Source organism: Haliotis cracherodii, unplaced genomic scaffold, assembly GCF_022045235.1.
Source record: "Haliotis cracherodii isolate W230 unplaced genomic scaffold, xgHalCrac1.p SCAF_11, whole genome shotgun sequence".
Classification (NCBI taxonomy): domain Eukaryota; kingdom Metazoa; phylum Mollusca; class Gastropoda; order Lepetellida; family Haliotidae; genus Haliotis; species Haliotis cracherodii.
In genome coordinates this window covers 8,136,828-8,161,023 of record NW_027266266.1, presented here as the reverse complement: position 1 = coordinate 8,161,023, position 24,196 = coordinate 8,136,828, and the positions used below count along the sequence as shown (strand labels likewise).

The window sequence follows — 24,196 nt, the reverse complement described above, 5'->3', positions numbered from 1 at the left end:
CTTGTTCTTTACAGCTTAAGCCACACTGAGCAAGCCAATCTGAAAGGACACACAATTTAATATTCGGCCTTGATATTTGTATACTGAATGAAAAATATATAAGTTAGTCCCTGTATTTCATAACAAATTGATATCAATTACGAACAGCATTGGAGATATATCACTCTGCATGATATTATCCTAAAGTGGGAGGAAAGCCCAAAGACATGCAGTCATTAATAGTTATCACCTTGGTGAGTGAGTGAGTTGTGTTTTACACTGCTTTTAACAGCATTCCAGTCATATCACGGCGTGTCAGCTTAACGCTGGAGGAAAGCCCGAAGTGATGCAGGTCTCAGACGTTTACCACTTCGGTGAAACCCATGAGCATGGGTATGGTGCTGACAAACCTAGAAACATAATCGGGGTGAACCAAGATTCAAACCCACAATCATAGGTTTCTAGCATGCCCAAGGGATGCAACTCTGCACAGCGATTTGCGGCTCCTTTGACGACTGGGCCACCCTTGCCCCCATCCCCTTGGTGAAAACTATGAGCACACATCTCTTTCTTTGTCTGTTAACTCATATGTTACGATATCTATCACTGTAACAGTTAATTAGTACCCTACCACACAAAATGTTTCAATTTCACACCACTGTATTGTAAGTGGGCCTCAGAGCACAGAGTAGTCTCCCTTTTAACATGGTTGGTCAAGCTCCTTCCCAGCGCGTGACACCTTCGTTACACTCTCGGTAACATCGCTGCCACCAGTGTGGGCGCGGCCATTTCAAGAATCTTGAAATTTGCCCTCCAACCCCATATGTAGTAACGTTTATACTTTTGTTTATGTCTTTGGGAATGCCATCATATTTCAATTTGAAAAGGTTTACGACTGACCATGTTTTCAAGATGAATTTACTTTGTTGTTTCGATAATCAGATTGGTTCGAGATTGCAGACTAACGGAAAATTAACCAACTTCTCCCTTACATTCTTACTATATCAATAACACGATAGTTTTAATGAAACAAAAATTCAAATTGACAAACGAAGAAATTAATTTAGCAGCGATAAGTGTATTCCGCATCACGACAGTCATCACTTGTTTGTAAACGTAACTCCGAGCATGGTTGTGGCCACCTATTCACAGTGGGGAGTTTTGACTGGTGAGAGCGATAGTATAGAGAGCTCCGGGAACGTACTATCGCTGTGAGGAGCTCGATGGTTGGTGGCTGTGGATGTATTATGACACTCCAGTGAATACATGTATCTTAAAGCATAGGTAGGTGACAACTAAGGATCATAATCTGAGATTTGAACCCATGATCAGAAGATCCTGACACACTAAAGGGACGTAACTCTGTATAGAAACTTTAGCCACTGGAATATCTGAAAATAACTGCGGGAAACCAAAATTACATCAACACCTTGCTTTAAGTTTACTTAATTGTACATAGTACGCTGAAGCAAAGGAAAAGACAAAAAGTATTTGAATATTTCTCTTCTTATTTAGGATATGAGTGTGATATTGTCTTAGAATAACATCCTGTACTTCAGAACAGTTATTCACTTCAGTAAGAGATTACTTCTTAACACCATCTTTCAATTTCCACAGAATAACTGAGGACTGACAAATAAAAATATTAAATATTTTTTATGTTTAGTTGCCAGCTTTTAGTTCACTGATCAGTTCATGGAGCAAAAGCGTTGAGATTAACCGTATGGCATACTACAGTGTGAGTGAGTGAGTGAGTATGGTTTTACGCCGCTTTTAGCAATATTCCAGCAATATCACGGTGGGGGACACCAGAAATGGGCTTCACACATTGTACCCATGTCGGGAATCGAACACGGGTCTTCGGCGGGACGAGTAATGCTTTAACCACTAGGCTACCAGACTGCCCCCCTACTACAGTGTGAATGAATGGGAGTGTGTGCCACAATCTGATTGGCTGACTAACATTTCTACATGGGATTGGATAATAATGTAACAAGGTCACAGAACCAGGAAATCTGTTAGACTGAATGCCACTCCAGACGTCTCTGTTATCGGACCAACCACCGCTGGACAGGATATAAGACCTGTATCAGGAACACGGTGGGAAAACAATGCTATACCACATAGGGATGTACTGGGAATCTACATCATAATTATTCTAAAATACAAACAATATTAACATGAATAACATATCAAAAAATGTATTTTGTCCGTGTAAACATCTTTACATGATGTTTACATTTCAGGATCAAGACACTGATATTAATAATATGCATTAATGCCAATAAATGTCAATGAACATGACATCAAGCTTATACTTTGCACCCCTTGGTCAGTCCAAAGGTTATTTATTAAATCCTTACGCTGATCATTCAGAATAGGACTGACAGCGAAAAGATTCACCAATAAATAACTGTTTGTAGTGGTAGAACAATTACAGAGCTGTAGACGGTAGAGTATAAATATCCCAGTGGTTATCTGGAGTGTTGCCATGACAACATGATGTAAAATGGCGATGAGCATGACGTCATATGTATGACAGTGATGACAGGGTGATGACCTCTCACACAGGTCATGTGGAGCGACGACGGAGGATGTATTTGCCTTTCTGTAGCTGGGAGACGTAGATACGGAGTTTGGTGTTGTCAGACGTCTTCCGCACCCAGATCTGAAACAAACAGGGATGCACATAAAAAAGGCTGCCTTGAGTTGTGGAGGAATAATGCTACAGTGAGTGAGTGAGTTGGATTTAACACCGCTTTTAACAGTATTCCAGTTATATTGCAGCATGTCAGCTTAATGTAGGAGGAAAGCCCGAAGTGATGCAGGTCTCAGATGGCTACCACTTCGGTGAAACCCACGAGCACGAGTAAGGCGCTGACAAACCCAGAAACATAATCTGGGTAAACCAGGATTCAAACCCACAATCATAGGTTTCTGTCATTTCCAAGGGACGCAACTCTGCACAACGAATCATGGTGCCTGAGACGACTGGGCCACCCCTGCCCCCTCACAACAATCAGATACACACTTGTCAGGGTACGACACACAATCAACCAAGTCACCAAGCCTGACCACTCCATCCATCTAGGATTACGCTGAAAATTGTATTTCCTGTACTGACCTCCTGCGAGCCGACTCCTGTGATGACGCCACACACCTTGCCCCCCTCCTTCGACTCCACAAACACTGGCTGGTTCCTGTGAAACCTGGAACACCAACAACGTTGACAGCATCTCGGCACATACAAATGAATGGGGGCAGACTTGTCTGCAACAACCTCAAGGCTTTTTTACCCTTAGGCAAATATATAATGCAATAGTGAATGAGTGAGTGAGTGAGTGTGGTTTTAAGCCGCTTTTAGCAATATCCCAGCAATATCACGGCCGGGGACACCAGAAATGGGCTTCACACATTGTACCCATGTCAGGAATCAAACCTGATTTCGGCGTGACGAGCGAACGCTTTAACCACTAGGCTACCCGACCGCCCTAAAATGCAATAATAAAGGGAGGTAACTCATCCCAGATAGCAATTACATTCATTGGTACATCAGTCATAATTCATGCAATCATTATTCAAAGGAGATATGCAAATTCAGCAATAAGTTTAAATAATTTGTAATGATGTAGCATTATTGCATTTAACTGAGTGAGGGAGTGTCTATTTTCCTAAAAAGCTGACTGGATTCTCCCAAGTGAACACTGTGTTCATCAATAACCCATTAACACGACTAGTTGGGGCTGTCACAGTATCAGCTAATGACTTGCCTGATTTGGCCCCAGTAAATACTAACAGCCTTTAGTGTTCATTCTAGAGTGAGACACTACAGAAAAGCCATGTTTTCTTCAATTATCAGCTAAGATTTATTAAAGTGTTCCCATCATGTGGATTTAATCACTCTTAAAAAGACTTTGTTGTTTTTGTTACCATGGCTTCTTTTATAAAATGAACCAATCATTTTTTTCCTAAAAAGTGCCACGCTACACCAAAAAAAACTGCTTAGCATTAGAAATTGGCACTACTCCTGTAGTCCTTGCCAAACTGCCCAATAGTTAGTAGAAATTTGCCATTTTAAGGGTTTTGCTATATGTTATCCTTATAAGGACTAGTGAACTAAAAATGTTAGTTTCTACCTCTGCAGTGCTTCATAACCTACCATCTCTTGTCATAGTAGAGTTTGCCATCATCAATCTTGACATCGGACACGCCTTCTATAGGCGTGGGGACAGGCGCCGGCTTCTTGTTGATTGGTTTACCGCTCACTTTGTTGATGATACGGAGGTCATCCTGAATCTCTTGTTCATCCAAGAAGAAATTAAGCTGAGGTGAAATTAGTTAAAGAAGATATGCATTGTCAGTCAGTGTTTAGAACTAGGTCAGGAGTGATTTATCATATTTGTTTGTGCCTATTTCATTTACGTAATGGCAGTTATCCAGTATCTATAAGTGGTGTTTCAGCTGCGTTATCTGCAACCAACCTGACTGACTGGTCACTTATTCTAGGGGTGGCTGAGGGGGTGGTGTTTGGGTGTGCGAGTGAAGGGGATTGGTCTTATGACTATCATATTTTGCTGTAATGTGGGCATTATCTTTGACAAACAATCACGCATTTCATAGTTTTGATGTTCCATGTTATGATTTTGGCAAACCTTTTGCTACTTGCTAGAATTTGTTTCATGAAGGCACTGAAAGAACTGTCGACATATGGATAGGTCTGGATGAACATTATGTTCTGGGTTTACAACCCTTTCCTAAAGTCTTCATCATGGGATTCTCCCCAGCACACGCTGCTTTTATCAATTGCCCTTGTAACCATGGTAACCCTAATGCTTAATGTGGTAGGAAAGCCTAAAGTGATGCAGTTCTCAGATGTTTACCACTTCAGTGAAACCCACAAGCACGGGTATGGTGCTGACAAACCAAGAAACATAATATGGGCGAACCGGGATTCGGACCCACAATCATAAGTTTCTGGCGTGCCCAAGGGACGCAAGTCTGCACAGTGAATCGTGGCGCCTTAGATGACTGGGCCACCCGTGCCCCCCAATTTACTGGAACTTGAAAGGAACAGTGTGTATAAATTATGTATAAATGCTGTTAGATTTGTTCAAACCTTTGATATGGATATCGTGTCATACCATAAAACAAATACAAGACAGCGTGTTTACGAGTAAAGCTTGTATAAAGGCCACCCGCCTCTAAACAGCTGTATTCTGGGGGAACGTGTGACCTGGTGATACTTGGTCTTGGCATAGTAACCAAATATTTGGCATATATTCAAGCAACAAAGGATATCAGGCGATGGTTTCCTCCGCTTCTCTGGAAGTGGCACCGGGTCATTTGGCCTCCTCCGCAGTTTCCTCGTCATGATCGGCTTCACTTCCATAAAGTCTGTCATTCCTGCAGAGATATTCCACACCAGTTGTAGTTGACATAACAGTGAGTGACTGAGTATTGTTTTACGCCACTATTTGCTATATTCCATCATTACCATCTTCCCGAGGCAAGAGAGTTAACTGACTATAAAAGTCCAGTTTCTACCCTTGCCGAACTAGGCTGGTATTATGGAGTTACATTTTGGCTGGACTAACAAGTCTATGCATAGTCCAATCAAAATCGCGCACCGAAATCGAAATGCGGTTTGTAAACTGTCGTGCAGATTTCGGTCAGGATTTGCAAAACATGTGCACTGCCAACTCGTTGTCAGCAGATATTTTCCAAATCTTTTCATGTTTTTAATCAAGGTGCTCATGTGATTAGATGCATTAGACCCGTTTTATCACAATATAGATCTTGATTATCGCCACCATTTTGTGTGAAGCAAACGCAAGTGACGAGAGAGGTGGAATCTAATTGGTCCATAGGAGACGCTTAAAAGGGTCATAACTGGTAATAGCCACTGGTGGCACTACAATCGTGCCCAGTAATTCCAGCCTAATTCGGCAAGGGTGGAAACTGGACTTTTAAAGTCAGTTAACTCTCTTGCCTCGGGAGGATGATCATTACTTGAGCGATAGATGAAACCACGGTACAGTACATAATCTTGAAGTTTGTTGTTTAACGCTGCACTCAGCAATATTCCAGCTTCAACCAAGTCAGCGAGCCTTACCACCCGATCCTGTTAGTCGCCTCTTATGACAAGCATAGCCGCCTTTTACGGCCTTATCTTGAAGTACCCACAGTTAGATGACATCACGCCCAAGAAAACAACGAATTACACATAACACAGGGAAGTAGGGTGGTAAATACATCTCAGTTATAGTGAGTGAGTGAGTGAGTGAGTTGGGTTTAAAACCGCTTTTAACAGTATTCCAGTTATATCACAGCGTGTCAGCTTAATGTGGGAGGAAAGCCTGAAGTGATGCAGGTCTCAGACGTTTACCACTTCGGTGAAACCCACGAGGAAGGGTATGGTGCTGACAAACCTAGAAACATAATTGGGGCCACCGGGATTCGAACCCACAATCATAGGTTTCTGGCGTGCCCAAGGGACGCAACTCTGCACAGCAAATAGCGGCGCCTTAGACGACTGGGCCACCCGTGCCCCCTCAGTTATAGAGAGCATGTTGAGTGTATTCAAAGATTAATGTTGTGTGGACAATTAAGGGTTGGTGAGACACCAATTTGAAATTCTTTGTTTTACATGCACGTAGACATAAATGTATTTGTAGTTTTCAATGTGCATCTATTATATAACTAAATCTCGCCCTAAGAAGCAATACCAAAGGTTTAAGAACCTGTACCACTGCTAGTGTTCATGTCCATCGTTCCCCTCTCACACTCCACGTTTCTCTTCTTCTCCTCCAAATCCATGATTAGACTTTCCTTCAGTTCGATCTTCTTCTCCTGAGGAGAAACACACATTTCATCAAAGTATCATCCAATATAACCAAGGTCAGTTAAGTTCAAGTATTTAAAGGGTTTAATTCTAAAAGTAGAAATTTGTTCCCATTAGGGCAAAATAAAGTATTGTTTGTTGCACATTTATTTAAAAACTGAAATAATTCTTTAACCTAGTTCCTGATAGTATGTTTTAAACTAACAAATGATATTGTCATTACTCCGAACGTAGATGTCTCTACTGTAGTGAGTGAGTGAGTGAGTGAGTATGGTTTTATGCCACTTTTAGCAATATTCCAGCAATATCATGGTGGGGGACACCAGAAATGGGCTTCACACATTGTACCCATGTTGGGAATTGAAACTGGGTCTTCAGCGCGACGAGAGAACGTTTTAACCACTAGGCTACCCGATCGCCCCTCTCTGCTATAGTGACCAAGTCATAATCAAGTCGGGACCAGACAATCCAGTGATTGACATCATGAGCATCGATCCATGCAATTGGGATACGATGACATGCATCAACCAAGTCAGCGAGCCTGACCACCCGATCCCGTTAGTCTGTTACAGTATGAAACAGCCCAGTTTCCATCTCAAGTAGTATAGAACCATAGTTATCTTATCTTATGTAAAACAAAGTCTGGAAGACACCCCTGAAAGAGACAAATCAAGTCAACCTATTGATGATGCAGTGTCCTTGTGACATGATAGTATCGTTCACTCAGTCTGACCAATCGGCATTGAGAATATATGTAACGAAAATGAATATGTGCAAATATCGCAAAATATTGTTCAGTGTTGTTTCATTTTTACAAGATGGAAAATATGGCCTTGCAAAAGACATCCTTGTTATCATTATTTATGATAGTGTTTATTTGTTTGTTGTTTAACACCTCACTCAACATTATTCAAGCTTTAAGATGGCGGACTGAAAATCTAGACCAGACAATTCAGTGATTGATATCATGAGCATCGATCCATGCAATTGGGATACGATGAAATGCATCAACCAAGTCAGTGAGCCTGACCACCTGATCCTGTTAGTCGCCTCATAAGACATGCATGGGTTATTGAAGACCAATTCTAACCCAGATCTTCATAGGTGACAAGCATGGCTTGCTGAAGACAAATTCTAACCCAGATCTTCATGTGGGACAAGCATGGCTTGTTGACAACCAATTCAAACCTAGATCTTTGTGGTGAACAAGCTTGGGTTGTTGACGACCGATTCTAACCCATATCTTCATGGGGAACAAGCACTGGTTGTTGAAGACCTCTAACCCAGATCTTCATGTACATAGAACAGTGCAATGACCATGTGTGTCGTGCAACTGGGGTTGTCTCCCTTCCCTCACCTCAAACTCTTTAGCTGATGCTTTCTTCTCTTTCTTATGTTCTCTCTCAACTATCTCCAGCTGAAACACAATATACAACAAATCATGGAAGAGCTACTGTTCTCGTGAACACAAGGAAACATCGACACAATTGAGTGAGTGAGTTTCATTTTACGCCTCTTTTAGCAATATTTCAGCAACATCACGGTGGGGGGCACCACAAATGGGAGTCACACATTGTACCATTGTCAGGAATCGAAACTAGGTCTTTGGCGTGACGAGCGAAGGCCACTTGGCTACCCGACCGCCCATCAACACAATTGAGGCACTAGAGTCGACAATTAAAAAATAAACATGTCAGTCTACTAATATTCTCATCCAATTTATTTTGAAAGTGAATTTTTTTACCTTGATATTTCTAAACACACAGTTCAACTTTAAGGAATCTGTGAACATTAACTGTCAACTGTTGTGATATGAATTTTTGGTAGAATTGTAAAAAGGAAACACAGTGGTTTTCTTTATAGGTACTTGGTAACGACGACATTATGTGAGGCAGCGTCTTTTGTAACAATGAGGGAATGAAAGAAAACCTAAAAGTTCATAATTTAAACATGTTAAAATTCACACGAAATTAAACCTATTTTTCTTGTACTTTTTCATAATGAAAAGTATTAACCTAGTAGTTTCGGAGGCAAAACAATAAAAATATCACAAGTATCTTATTTATTTAATCATTAAATCGGTTCATATGTTTCACATTTAACGAGAGTTCTTTTTCCATAATAAACACACCATGGCTTATGGCCCTTGCAATATGACGTCATTGGTGCCAATTGAAAAAGGAATGACATCATCAGACTTTATTAGACGCGTTTCATGTGGTGTATGTACAGGTGTGTGGTTATATCTTCTCAGATGTGCAGCCTATTCGGTGCCGTGCTGTCCAAGATACAACGCTAAGCACAATTACTCTAATATTATTTCGTTTTCCCAAATCGCCACTGAGAAGGAAACAATGCATGGACAACGTACTGTAAGATTCGCGACGGTGGTTGGAAGGGTTCAGTGTATGAATTGTGCTTATTCGTTCATTTGTGTTGCGCATATTGGCTCTTGCTGAGTTGCTGTCGTGTTCCAATGTATCGGATGCCATGTTGTCTCACAATAAACTGGTACTTGATATCTTTTGCGTTGTGACAAGACAGGGACCCAGTTAAATTGGCACCAATTACATCATAATCTAAGAGGGTAACATTTTCACACATATTGTGAGCTTCCAACTTTCAGTGTGAGAAAAATGAGTGTACATTTTCAAACACTGATCCGAACAAATTCTAAAATTGCGTTTTGTTTAAAATAAGAAAGTAAGTGATTTTTGTGTGTACATTTCCCCTTTAATAAGCCCCAACAATTTTATAAATAATTAGACATTTCTGCTTGCAACAATGGTAAATCTGATATCAATATCAATCTTAGAGTTTGAATCAATTATAACAGACCTTCAACAGTTGTCGGTTTTAGATCAAAGTCAAAATAGAGAGAATGAACCAAATAACCTGACATAGTACTAATCCAGAAGTCAAGGATCAAAGTCTGGGTACCTCAGATTCAAACCCATGACAAGAGGATCCTGCCAGCTAAGGGACATAACTCTTGCACAGCGAGGTGTAGAACCATGTACCTGGGCCCCCTGTACCCACGAACTAATCTTTGAGTTGTCAATAGGAAACATTTGAAAGAAATACTGGTAAACAGTATGCTAAGACAATTGATGGGTAGAATATTCTACTCTACCTCAATATCTCTCCAGATCTCGTTCAGGCGCAGTCTTTCACGATACTGCTGTTCGATCCTCCTGTTCCGCTTGATGTATTCGGGGAGGGTGCCTTCCTTCAGATGCTGCAGTTGCTTTTTCAGATGAGCCAATTTATCCTGGTACATCCTGGAAAGCAAAACAATATTATTTACCACTACATGTTCAGCTACTGGGGGGATTTTGACCATCACATTATTGTTGCAATAGTTAAAACTATATGGTGATAATCATCATGATAAGTAACATGATCATGGTCATTTGTGCATGTGACAATGTTATTTCATTATCAGTGATTATGGCCAAATGCAACTGCCCTGATTGCAAGAGAGTTTTTTTAATTATTTTATAGCTCACTTTCAACAGCACAGTGAGTCCATTAAGAGTCACTTGAGTGAGTGAGAGAGTTGGGCTTTTAAGTTAAAAGTTTTAACAATATTCCAGTTATATTGTGGCGTGTCAGCTTAATGTGGGAGGAAAGCCCGAAGTGATGCAGGTCTCTGACGTTTACCACTTTCTGAAACCCACGAGCACAGGTATGGTGCTGACAAACCTAGAAACATAATCGTGGCGAACCGGGATTCGAACCAGGGTTTCTGGTGTGCCCAAGGCACGCAACTCTGGACAGCAAATCACAGCACCTTAGAAGACTGGGCCACCTGTGCCCCCAAGAGTAACTTAAAGAATAAATGTGGGACTTACTGCTCCCTTATCTCTGTGCGGGGAAGATTGTTCTGCTGCTTGTCCTCTGTTTCGCTGGCATCTTCAGTGTCTGCATTCAGAAATTAGAGTAAGAATTCTGTAGGTGATCTATTTGGCCTGTGGGGGTGTGTCTTCTCTTAATCAGGATAGCATTCTCATAAACAGAATTGGGGCCATGAATCCAATCACAGTCATTGGGTTTATAGGATGCATGGGTTATAAAAACTGATACAGATAACAACGGTTATAACGAACTCAAAGGGACCACTAATTTTAGTTTGTAATAACCATAGTTTGTTATAAGCATATATACAGCACATGTAGGGGACTTAAACATAAGTCGTTATATCGGTCAGTTCGTTATAAACGTGTTCGTCATAAACGCAGTTTACTGTACTTGTATGTGTGCATGAACTACGAATTCCTGTGGTGTGTAATAGTGGTGCTACAAAAGGTTTTCCAAGTGCTAAGACACGAGAGAGGGAATCTAGAAACGAAATGTTCATAGGCTCAGATATTAGATATGAGCGAGACAAACGACACTTGTAAAGTGCTATCTACCCCTGTCTGCACGTTGTCCAATATAAGCCAAAAATGTCATTTTTTTTTATCTAAAGATGACTTTTATTGACAATCAAAATTTCAAAGTTCCATTTTCGTAACCTTCATCAGAATCGTTGCCGTCCTCGTCTGTGCTGTAGATGTCGTCGTTGTCGAGGTCGTCGTCGTTATCTGGTCTCGGCGATGAAGTATAGCTGGACATTTGATTTCAAAATATCCCACATACACGCCTCGGTCGTGCTCTCCCTGTTTTGTTTGTCTCAATATATTTCCGGCTGCGAGCGCGCACCTGCGGAAGTTGTTGATACGTTCAAATCTTAATTCTAATCGATCATTTTGAATAATGTTTTCTTTAATATATTGAAAATCTTTTCAAAATGATATAACTTACGACATATGTATTTTATATATTAAATAAATAATTGAACTGTCCATGACAAATTATGCGTAAATAATACACAATGATTATAAACAAATTTATCGGTGTGAATTAAAAGAAGAAGGTTTCCGGTAACACACGCATGCGTATTACACGTGGCTGAGATCAACAAGTATGGCGGCCCAAACGTTTCAGCAGGAGTATATGCAGATGCCCCCAATAACAAGGGCATATACAACTGCATGTGTGCTAACAACTATTGCCGTGGTGAGTACTATGACGTTGAAACAAGTAGGATCTGCGATTTCGACACCTTATGCTGATAACATGTCGATCTGAATGAGTCAATTGAAAGTACACCGACCGGTGTCAAACACTTCACTGACGCTTCGGTAAAGTTATGTTGATGCCAAACTTTCTACTCTCTGGTTATGTCTGAGAGTGAAAAATCAATACATTTAACACCTATCGTGAAAGTATGGACGCAGTACTATATGAATATGACACTTGTCCTCACAAGGAATGACCCGTGACGAAATAAGTTCAATTTCATATCATTGGCCATCAGCCAGTCAGTCACAGCTGACCAGGGAGTAGAATTCAGTATCACGACGATAATTAGTCAGTAAACTCGGTTTAGGAAATTTTGAACATTCAGATATTGTTATTAGCAGGATGAAACCAATGTATAAAAAACCGTATCCGTTAGGGTCTTTTATCCCCGTGTTATGTGTTTTCGGACTTTTGAGAAACATTCGTAATTTTCTCGTTAATCACAAGAACTGACTGTAGAACATCTCACTCACTTATAAAAGTTGTCTTTATCTTAAAAACAGCCCATGATCTGAGTATTAACAATGTCTGAGTGATGCCACACCCCTTGTTACAGCATGTGTAATCGTGATAAACATGGCCGTCCAAAAACAAATGATGTCCTAAAACCTATTATCAGACGATACATGATTTTAGGATAAATTTGCAAATGTTAAAGTTCAGATATGTACTACTTTCAGTGTTTACAAACATGGCCTTGTCCTAATCTATCGTCGATTGGGTCAGAGTTGACAACTACTGGGATAATTGTTATCATTATCAAAATAATAGTCAGAGTTACTGAAAACAGGGTTCGTACAGGCTTGAAAAGGCCTTAAATTTTAAGATCCCTCTTATGTAGTTGATAAGCCTTGGTTTTTAATATCAACCTTGAAGAGCCCTGAAAATCTCCAAAGTAGCTTGAAAGGCCTTGAATGTGCAAAATGACATGTACATATTTATCAAAATATTAAAGCACACAAAAATATGTACCAAGGATGTTTAACTTTAAGTGAGATTTATCACAGTGATAGATTTGTGTGTCAAAGACCCCAAAGAATTCATGACAGACTTAATTTGTTTTTTTTTGTTCTGTGAAAATAAATTTTGTTTGAAATGTGTGATGGTCATGCAGCTTTTTAGGCCTTATGAGTAATATATAGAATGCTGGATTTAATAAAATATTGACAGGCCAAGGCTAATAACCCAACTAAAAGGCCTTGAAAATGACAGATGTCAATCTATAAAAGGCCTTGAGGCGCTTGATCAGTGCTACGTCTTTAAAGATAAGGATTAATTAACATTTGTAAATATTTGGAAATAATTTATGTTTGTAGATTTTTCCTTGGTCATGTCTATTATTGTCTATGAATACAGTTTATTTTACATGTTTCTCTCTTTTCTTTTCAGCAACTTGATATCATCACTCCATTCCAAATATACTTCAATCCAGACCTTATATTCAGGAGTTATCAGGTAGGTCATGAAATTACTGTTCACTGATTTGTTTGAAATGAAAGGGAACGAGCAATGATGAGGTAGGTTGAACTGTGGTAATTTGGCCAGAAAAAAATATCTTGGATATTAAGCTACTTTAGCATGTTATATAAAGGCCTAACAATAATGTCGATGTGGTTCTGATTACCCAATCAAAACTTACATTTTTCAGTGGTATTCTTAAGTCATTCTGAAAGCAAACATGGGAAAAAATCCACTGTTGCACAGTTGATTTACAAATAAGAAATGTGTGGCTACCCTAGTTTGAAATTTAGTATACCATATTCGACGTAATAAGCGCCCAGGGCGCTCTTGAAATTAAAAATAGGGGGCTCTTATTAGAATAATATTTTCGTGAAAAAACATATATTTTTCTAGAATTTAATTGCCCATAATTAAGGGTACATATAACACGAGTGCGTATTGTACGCGAATAAATACGTCTTGTGAACATTGATCAATCGGAAGGGGTGCTAATTAGGATTGTTCACTAGCCAATATATTAGCAAATACCGCTGTGGGCGCTTATTAGAGCGGGGCGCTTATTACGTCCAATACGGTAATGGGAACCGGCCCATTTTTAATACATTTGGCCTAGGTATAGACAGTCTTGTATGGCAAGTAGGTGTTGGAGGCATACTCATTCTGAGGGGTGGCAGGTCGCCTGGTTGATGGGTTCGCTCGTCACATTGAACACCTGGGTTCCAATGTGTACAATGTGTGAAACCAATTCATGTGTCCCCTGCCATGATGTTACTGAAATAATAGTAAAACAAGCACTACACCAACATCACTCACAAAGTCTGTGTAATAACCGCCTGCCCGTGGCTGGTAACTTTTCTGTCAGACTGGATGAAATTTTGCCTGCTCGACTGTCTGTCAGATAGTTTTAAGACTACTTCCATCTTCAGTTTTATTATTACTCCTTGTAGATTCTCAAGTAATTATTTGCATTATTTCAACTGAATCAAGACACGATGTGTCTCAGGTTTTTTTTATCCAAGTTTTCAATATTTATAATGTCTGAATGTGGGCAGGTAACACTTATGTGTCACCTACCTGACTGTCTTGTTGGGTTTTAAAATGATTTTAAACACTGATCACTCCCACTCATTGTACCTATCATATTCAGTGTATCTTATTATTATGTATGGGGGGCACGGGTGGCCCAGTCGTTTAAGGCGCTGCGATTCGCTGTGCAGAGTTGCGTCCCTTGGGCACGCCAGAAACCTATGATTGTGGGTTCGAATCCCCGTTCGCCCCGATTATGTTTCTAGGTTTGTCAGCACCATACCCGTGCTCGTGGGTTTCACCGAAGTGGTAAACGTCTGAGACCTGCATCACTTCGGCTTTCCTCACACATTAAGCTGACACGCCGCAATATAACTGGAATACTGTTAAAAGCGGCGTTAAACCCAACTCACTCACTCACTATTAAATGTATGTTAACAGTCTTTTTCAAAGACTATTGTGTCATCTAGCCTGAATAAGGCTCCAAGCATCATTTGCAGTAGCGTTTAGTGTAATGATTATATGGACTATTCTTAACTAAGTTTGTGAGACTGAATGGAATTTTACTAGACTCGGGCATTGGTCTAGTGGTTTAAGTTACAGACTGTTGTTTATGATTTGTTCATTAATTTATGATGTCAGCATGTTAATGGCTATTTCTGTTTATAATGTTTATGTAACCATGGTACATTTGTCTCTTGCAGTTATGGCGCCTGATCACCAACTTTCTCTACTTCGGTCCCATTGGGTTCAACTTCCTGTTCAACATGATATTTGCATATCGTTATTGTCGGATGTTGGAAGAGGGTTCCTTCAGAGGCCGCACGGCCGACTTCTTCTTCATGTTTCTCTTTGGAGGTCTTTTAATGACTGTATCCTTTCAAGTTTTTGTTGAGCAGTAGAGACATGGACATTTACATAGATATAAGTTAGGTTTTATCTTTTTCTTGTTTTTTTACCATTCCAATTTTACATGCCTCCCAGGGCAGTCAGTAATTTTGAGACAATGGCAATGGGACATTTTTATGATTTATGTTAATTTTTAGCTGACCATGCTGACTGAAAGTCATGTGAGCTTATGTCATGGCATCTTGTCTGTTGTCCGTCCCCAGCTATGGTCTCGCTAAAACATGCTCACAATTTTAATCATGGCCACCGCAACTGTCATTTTGAAATTGTCACTTTTGCTCATTACTTAGTCATTTCTGCATGTACCATTATGAAACTTTATATACACAAGAACACATACTCCATTTATAATGTTTTGTATTTTGATCAAGCAGCAAAATTTGACCTTCACATATTCCTGTTTATATATTTTTTCCTGCATTTTTAACCATGTTAACATCTCTGAAAGTACAAGGACAAAAGTAAGCTGAAACTTTGCAAAGATATATCTCCTTGACCCTGTTTCAGATCATTGCATTGTTTGTAAATCTAGTGTTCCTGGGAAGTGCTTTCACGATAATGCTGGTGTATGTGTGGAGCCGAAGAAACCCCTACATAAGAATGAACTTTTTTGGGCTCATGAACTTTCAAGCACCATATTTACCATGGGTGCTTCTTGGTTTCTCTTTGTTGCTAGGCAACTCTATAATAGTTGATCTTATGGGTAAGTACATTTAGTCAGACATCAGTATTCACATTTCACTTAAAGTTATGTTGTAATTTTCTTCAGTTCTTATGAACTCTGTAAGCATGGTAAGTACATTTTTAAATTTTTAAATTAAATTTCATTTTTAACATTTTCCTTTGAATTATGTTATTATTTTCTGCAGTTATTTTATGTTAAAGTCGTTTATCATTTAATGGACATCAATAAGATTTTTTTGTAATACCGTATTCGACTTTATAAACGCCCTGCTCTAATAAGAGCCCACAGCGCTAATTGCTTATTTATTGGCTAGTGAACAATCCCAATTAGCCCCCTTCCGATTGATCAATGTACACAAGACTTATTTATTCGTGTATAATACACACTCTTGTGTTATATGCACCCTTAATTATGGGCATTTAAATTCTGGAAAAATATATCTGTCGTATATAAACAGTTCAGGCTGTCAGCATAAACCACGAAATTTACGATCTTTCAACTGTTTTTTTTTACCAAAATAATATTCTCATAAGAGCCCCCAATTAATAATTTTGAGAGTGCCCTGGGAGCTTATTACGTCAAATACGGTATAGAAAAAATTCATTAATTACCATGGTTTTAGGACCTAAACATGATTAAGGTAACAACCATTTTGCTGTTTTTTCATTTTACACGTTCAAAGCAGATAGTAACTCAGAGTCTGAACAAATGTTCAACAAGGCTGTATTCATCATGTTTATAAACAAATATCCTGTTTTGGATTTTCTTTGGTACCTCCAAACTGCCTTGTTTCGGAGAGAGAAATGATCAGGCAGTCCAGGTGGTCATCTTCCCGGGGCAAGCTTGTCCACTAGCTTATATCCAAGCCTAGTTTCTACCCTTGCCTCATCTAGGCCACTTTTCTTGGCTCAACCCTGGTGCCACCTCGTGTTGATCATGAGTTGTGCCCCTTGTCATGAAAACGTGATATCCAATCAGAGCGCTGTTCTTATCTCGTATAGTTTCTCAAAGATGGCAACTACCACAGGTGACGACCAAGTCGACCAGATAACAAAAACATTCACGATTTCATCCCTGACACAAAAACATAGGCATTCGTTGGGGGGTTTAAAATAAAAAAACATATTCGTGTCAACAAAGTCTGACAGTGGTAAATCACTTTCATACAAAGGTGTACTAGACGTTGATGTTGATTTTGTGAAACATTCTCTGATTGGACTATCGATATGTGCGATAGTCCAATCATATTTAGAACAGGAAAGTGGGCTTGATGTGGCAAGGGTGGAAACAAGACTTTGATAAAAAGTCCACATGGGTACCATGCAGGGTTCAAAAATTAAAAGGGGCTCTGGCTTCCTTCGACCAGTGAAGATCCGGGGTAGAATAGGTCTTCAGCAACCCATGCTTGCCGTGAAGATCCGGGGTAGAATAGGTCTTCAGCAACCCATGCTCGCCACGAAGATCCGGGGTAGAATAGGTCTTCAGCAACCCATGCTTGCCGTGAAGATCTGGGGTAGAATAGTTCTTCAGCAACCCATGCTTGCCGTGAAGATCTGGGGTAGAATAGGTCTTCAGCAACCCATGCTTGCCGTGAAGATCCGGGGTAGAATAGGTCTTCAGCAACCCATGCTTGCCGTAAAAGGCGACTATGCTTGTAAGAGACGACTAATGGGATCGGGTGGTCAGGCTAGTTAACTTGGTTGATGCATGTCATCGATCCCAACTGACTGGATCGATGCTCATGATATCAATCACTGGGTTGTCTGGTCCAGACTCAATTATTTACAGACCACCTTTCATACCTAATTTTGAAACACAGCAATGTGTGAAGCAAGCCTTTGTTTATGTCTTGTGTAGTGGCATGCTGAGAATATTGTTGAAAGACATGTAAACACTCACTCACAGGGCAGGAGGCTGTTGAAATATTTTGAAGATAAGAATCTCAGTGCACCTTGTGTTCCTGTTTTTCGAATGCGTGTCTAACATGTGTGTCTTGATTCCAGGTATAGCTATAGGCCATGTCTACTACTTCCTTGAAGATGTGTTTCCACAGCAACAGGGGGGATTTAAGTTGCTCAAAACACCAAGTATCTTGTAAGTTGTTGAAAAACTACTTTTCTTTTTAAATCTGCAGTAGTATTTGTCTATTTGTTGTGTTTTAGGAATGTCCTTTGGAGTATGCAGGGTAGGGTGAATTATTAACTTGAAATAAAGTCGTGCTCACTGACTTTTGTTTAGGCTTTCTTTGAAAGACATGTCAGAGTTACTTCCCTTTCTATGTCAATCTACCATCTCCTCACAGCGGAAGCCCGTTCGCGGAGCTCTCTATTTTATCACTCTCACAGCTCCCCACTGTGCTAGGTGGACTCAACCGTGCATGGAGTTGAAACTGCCGACTGACTGTTATGTTTACAAGCGATGCCTGTCATAATGACGAATATTCGCCCAGCTAAATTGTTTTTACAATTCAAAGCAGCATTAAACTCACTCATTCACTCACTTTGGGCTTACTGCCCCATTAAGCAGACATTGTTCTATAACAGAAATACTTCTCAAAGTGGCATTAAACCCAAGTCACTCACCCTCTCTCTGTCTTTCAGAAAATACATATTCGATGCAGCCCCTGAGGATCCCAATTACAACCCTTTACCTGAAGATCGCCCTGGTGGGTTTGAATGGGGGCAAGGTCAGAGGGTGGGGGCTCAGGAACAAGGTCAAGAGGGAGATGGAAACTGAGAGGCCATAGATCTTCCATGACTATCCCAAACTGTTTACCGACTCACTGACTCTAAAGAACGATGCAATATTAAGATTTTCAGTCTTAACATTGAACAGGGTCATTTGTAATCGCCAGAGGCCGAGCTGTGCGGCTGAATGTTTTTCAGCCAATTCAATCCGTGATCTGTACGACCTACACTGTTGGTGTCCCACAGGGATGGCTTCTGAATCCATCATCATTATCATGATTGCAAGAGAGAAAAAGGACTATTCAAGGACTATACAATATTCACTGCAGGTGCTTGAAAACTTACAGTGGACGATGTGGAAAGGTTTCAGTTCGATGGAATTTGAAAACATGATGACAGTTTATGATCAGGGACCAGTCATTTACTATAGGGGTGGGTGTGTCAGAGGGAAACATGACTTTCTGTAGGGGAGGGCCATAAAAAATAATACAGTCAAGTCCCGTTAGTAAGTATGTCGGATAAACAAAATTAGGTGGTATCCATGTCCGTGATCGAAAATTGGACAACCACACGATAGATACCTATTCAAACATGTTGTAATAAAAAAGGAATATTCATATTGTTGTGTAACATTGTTAGCGGAATATGTTTTCTAATCATGCAACCTCAAAAGCTTAACACAAAACTACTGTTACAGACTGTATGACTCATTCAAAATACTTTTTAAAGCGTGGTCTGGAATGGAAGTCACCAATTTGAAGCTAGTACCGCAATGTTTATTTAAAGCATGCAGTAATTGTTTATTGTTAAGCAAGTTTATCTCTGCAGCCGTTGAAATATGCAGATACTCCCCAACTCGTCTCGCATCAAAACACGGGGCTGTGTACTCGCGGGCAGATGATCACGGAGTGCGTTGATCACTGTGTCGGATAACGAGACTGATTAATGAGTTATTTCAGCAATTCGTTGCAAATTAGGTGTGTCGGGGTGCGAGACTGTTGAAATAGCACTGATTTAATCGGTTCCCATCATTTGTGTCCGATAAAGCCAATTGTCGGATTAACAAGGGTCGGATTAACGTGACTTGAGTGTACACTCATTTGAGGAGGGTCATGAAACAATGGGCCCTCCCCATCCCCTCTAAGAAATGACAGGTCCCTTAAATAGTTAATGAAATTCTGGGAAGTAGGGAATAAAAGGAACTTGTTATGAAAGTTGAGAATGGATGATCGGTGATGATGTTGTTTTGATGTTTATGCGAGATGGAAGTATATATGATGTTAATGTATCTTTTTAATGATGTTATTTGTATGTATTTCATTGATCATGTTGATTGTGTTTGTGTCGGGGACATTCAGAACTGTTACCAGGGTTACTGGTAGTCTTGGAATATTTATGATTGAAGATGCTGAGGTAACAGTCAAATCAGAATAAGTATGCCATTATTTCATAAACACAGTAATTTTTGTTCAGTAGAAACGTATGGAATGTTCATAGTGTATGCAGTATTAATATGATCATGCAGACTGTCCTTCCAACATGTCAAAACTCTCACTATGAGATCATATAGTCAGGGGTTGCCATGGTTATGATTGACTCATGAGTACAGTGTGTGAAGCCCATTTCTGGTGTCCCCCGCCAGTATATTGCTGGAATATTGCTAAAAGCGGCGTAAAACCATACTCACTCACTCACTCATTATGATCGACTCATGATAAGTTTTAGAGACAAGTCAAAATAATAGGCAAAACAAATTCCTGCTAAAACACTTTTTTGTAATCTTACGAAATCTTTCAACTTTGTTCACATAGACCATTGTGACCTTGATGTCACAATCACTTGACATCACTAATATCTCTGCCACTGAAGCTGGTTAGCTGTAGTTTTTACACACAAGTCATACCTGTACCCTACTACTGATTAGAAACTGAAAAAGTTGGATGGTAAATAGAATTTCACTGTGTATTTTTTATATCAACAGTCGTGATGATTATTTAAAACACCTCAGCAAGCCTCTATGTTTTAAACTTTTCTTGACTAGTGTTGATACGTTTCATGTCGATAGAAGCTAGGATGAGATTCTCTTTAAAATATATAGCTTATGTTTCTTGGTGTTTATGGAACCCAGAAGGCAGCACGGAAAGCTTCAGGCAGTTCCAAGTGTTGATGGTGGTACTATTAACCGATGCACTGCGCGGCAACTTCACACCCGACATGATATTCCTGAAGATCCGGGGTAGAGTAGGTCTTCAGCAACCCATGCTTGCCGTAAAAGGCGACTATGCTTGTCGTAAGCGGTGACTAACGGGATCGGGTGGTCAGGCTTGCTGACTTGGTTGATGCTCATGATATTAATCACTGGTCCAGACTCGATTATTTACAGACTGCCGTCATATAGCTGGAATATTGCTGTGTGTGGCGTTTAACAAACCAACCAACCAACCAATGATATCCTGTATTGATTCATATTTTTATTCTTGAATAAATTTTCAAAATGTAATATCTAAGAAGTTTTGGTTAGCATTACCTCAATGTCTGCCATGAAACAAAATACTGAATCTGATTGTATAACACTCTTTTGTGAGTTTGAGGTATTAGCCCCTTGTTATGGCGGCTATATTGAGCATAGAGACTTTCATGCAAAAACAGCTCGAATTATTGATCATGACTCAGGTTATGGGCTACGTTGGGTAGGCTATGGCCTTTAATTCTTTATTAGTTGTAGGTGCTCAGAATTTAAATAAAATTTTTCCCAACTTTCAGCATTGTGACAGCATCACGAAAGTATGATTGCAACATGATACAAAAAGATAATGGGTTTGGTTTTTTCGTTAGTTAAAAGATTTTTATATCGTTTATACACCATTTCTTAGGTACAGTTATGGTGAAATCTCATGTTTTTTTCCGTTTCACCTCATTACAGAAAAAAGTCATTTTATTATTTTTTTAATTTCATTTTTTTTGTCAGTTCAGTCTTGTAAACTGGTAGACCAACTAAAAAAATATGAGACCTTATCGTGACACGATATGCATTATGATTAAACATGGCATGTTTGATTTTCAACAAATTATTTCAACAAGATTTCAGTGACAAACATTTTTATCTCTTTGAACCAGAAATGTGCATAATTTTAACATGATTTTGTCAAAACGCTTTTTACCATTTGGTCTCTTGATGCATTTCTTTACCGGTTAGCATAAACTTGACTGACATAATTTTTCAAAACTATTAGCCAATTAACTCGGTGATAAACACCAGTAATGCCACTGTCATTAAGATGAAATAGTTATTAGTAAAACAACAAATACATCGTATATGCTGCCATTATAGTTACTGTTATTTTATGCAAAGGCTTCTGTACATAAAATTTCTTTGAAATTGCTTGGAGCTATGACTCATTCTATTTCCAAGTGCATCCAGTGAATTTTGTTGTACAACACTACCGATATATGTTTTTGGCGAATTAAGTGTGTTCTTTGTGTATGAAGTTTGACTTGATGTGCTATGGTTGTATATCATATATTCATTAAGTCTGAATCTCGAAGAATTGCAGCCCCGTGAAGATCCGGGGTAGAATAGATCTTCAGTAACCCATGCTTGCCGTAAAAGGCCACAATGCTTGTAGTAAAAGGCGACTAACGGGATCGGGTGGTCAGGCTCGCTGACTTGGTTGATGCATGTCATCGTATCCCAGTTGCGTGGATCGATGCTCATTACATTAATCACTGGATTGTCTGGTCCAGACTCGATTATTTACAGACTGATGTCATATAGCTGGCATATTGCTGAGTGCGGCGTTAAAAAACAAACAAACCAACGAAGAATTGCAGGCTTCATTTTTTGTAATGTTTCGGGCAAGGTCAGGGTCTGTATGTTTATGTCTAACCTAGTTATAACATTACACATTGCTGTACAAGGATAAACCTGTTGCCCTGGAGACCAAGTTGAGTCCTGTTGCCTGGGCAACACAAGTAGTTCTTGCCATGCCTTCGCATTAGCAGCGTTAGAAATTGGCACTAGTCCTATAGTCCTAGCCAAATTGCCCAAGAGTTAAGGTATCATAAGGACAAGTAGAAATTAGCCTGTTTTAAGGGTTTCGCTATTATAGTTTCATTATAAGGACTAGTGGACAAAAACTGTCACTTTCCATCCCTGGTTAGTGTCACGATTAACCAGAGTATTGATGCACCACAAATTTACATCTGATCTGACCTGTGAAGATCCAGGTTAGATGCAACGTATGCTAGTCGTAAGCTGCGACTAAAGGGCTCGGGTGGTCAGGCTCGCTGACTTGGTTGATGCATGTCATCGCATCCCAGTTGCATGGATCGATGTTCATGATATCAATCACTGGATTGTGTTATCCAGACTCGATTATTTACAGACCACCGTCATATAGCTGGAATATTGCCGAGTGCGGCGTTAAACAACAAACAAACAAATACATGTGATGGTGCGATATGTGATAGCCTATGAATTGCCTATGAATTGGTTTGAGTTTTAGTTCTGTATTGAATTTCATGGGTAATATGTAAGTTTTGCAAAAACCTGGCTTGATATAGCTTTGGACCAGTAATACATTGCTACCCACTAATCACTATGCTTAATCTGCTTGCATTGCACTGTTAGGACGAGCCTAGAATAGCCAATCATGTAAGTTCAACACACACTGGTTGATAGCAACATTCTGGTGTTAGCCCCGCCACATACACTCAACAAAATAAGATCTTTGTGTAGCAGTAGTGGACACTAAGATATTATTTTATTGTGATTGGGGCGCATGGAACGTGGGTAATTTCATTCAAACACAGCAAAAATTAAGTAAGGTGATGTGGATCATGTCGATACATGAGGCAGGCTTCACACTCACACACACACACACACACACACTAAAATACTTTCCATGAAACCAGGAAAACAACCAAACCCATCAATTACTGTAAATGTATTTGCTCATAAGATAAAGATATGCATTTACCTGAAATAGGGTATATCTGTCATGTTAAAGCACACATAAAAAGATAGATTTTGAAAGTGTATCAGGTCTTTCAATGTTATGTACAATTGGAACATGTCTAATGCAATCTGTACTATGATTGGTTGTGTGAGACACAAGCAGTGAGTGGCGCCTGTCTCCGTACCCATGTCCCTTCTTGAACCCCTCTTCCTAAGGCAAGGGAGGTAACTGACGAGAAAAGTCCAGTTTATAGTCAGTTAACTCCCTTGCCTCGGGAAGGCGTCACAAATCATGTGGTTTGTGTTTGTGTCGTTCACATTCTACTTATGTTGGACTTATGGTGGACAACATTTTGACAATATCATGTTGAAATAAATTATTTATTGTTATATTTACTTCTGTTTTCCGATATATATATATATATATATATATATATATATATATATATATATATATATATATATAATTACTTTAGCCTCTCGTCATCCAGATGACTCCATTATTAATGGTCACACAGACATTT

The 24,196-nt window shown here is 39.6% G+C and overlaps 2 protein-coding genes across 3 annotated transcripts; one reads left to right on the top strand and one right to left on the bottom strand.

Moving 5' to 3' along the window:
* Positions 1-2,297: 2,297 nt before the first annotated feature.
* Positions 2,298-11,499, bottom strand: LOC139455348 (sin3 histone deacetylase corepressor complex component SDS3-like). Of its 2 annotated transcripts, none has more exons than XM_071236902.1 (9): positions 11,338-11,499; positions 10,675-10,744; positions 9,954-10,101; positions 8,178-8,237; positions 6,720-6,828; positions 5,278-5,382; positions 4,139-4,307; positions 3,104-3,188; positions 2,298-2,647 (listed from the first exon to the last, which is right to left on the bottom strand). In XM_071236902.1, the coding sequence occupies exons 1-9, from the start codon at positions 11,435-11,437 to the stop codon at positions 2,552-2,554; spliced, it is 942 nt and encodes a 313-aa protein (XP_071093003.1). In that variant the 5' UTR covers positions 11,438-11,499; the 3' UTR covers positions 2,298-2,551. The 2 variants fall into 2 exon arrangements, with proteins under 2 accessions (XP_071093003.1, XP_071093004.1); XM_071236903.1 differs by having other exon boundaries at positions 6,726-6,828.
* A 280-nt stretch (positions 11,500-11,779) lies between these two features.
* LOC139455347 (derlin-2-like) lies at positions 11,780-20,531 on the top strand. Its single transcript, XM_071236901.1, has 6 exons — positions 11,780-11,881; positions 13,337-13,402; positions 15,139-15,306; positions 15,851-16,046; positions 18,032-18,122; positions 18,629-20,531. The coding sequence occupies exons 1-6, from the start codon at positions 11,789-11,791 to the stop codon at positions 18,762-18,764; spliced, it is 750 nt and encodes a 249-aa protein (XP_071093002.1). The 5' UTR covers positions 11,780-11,788; the 3' UTR covers positions 18,765-20,531.
* The last annotated feature ends 3,665 nt before the right edge of the window (positions 20,532-24,196 follow it).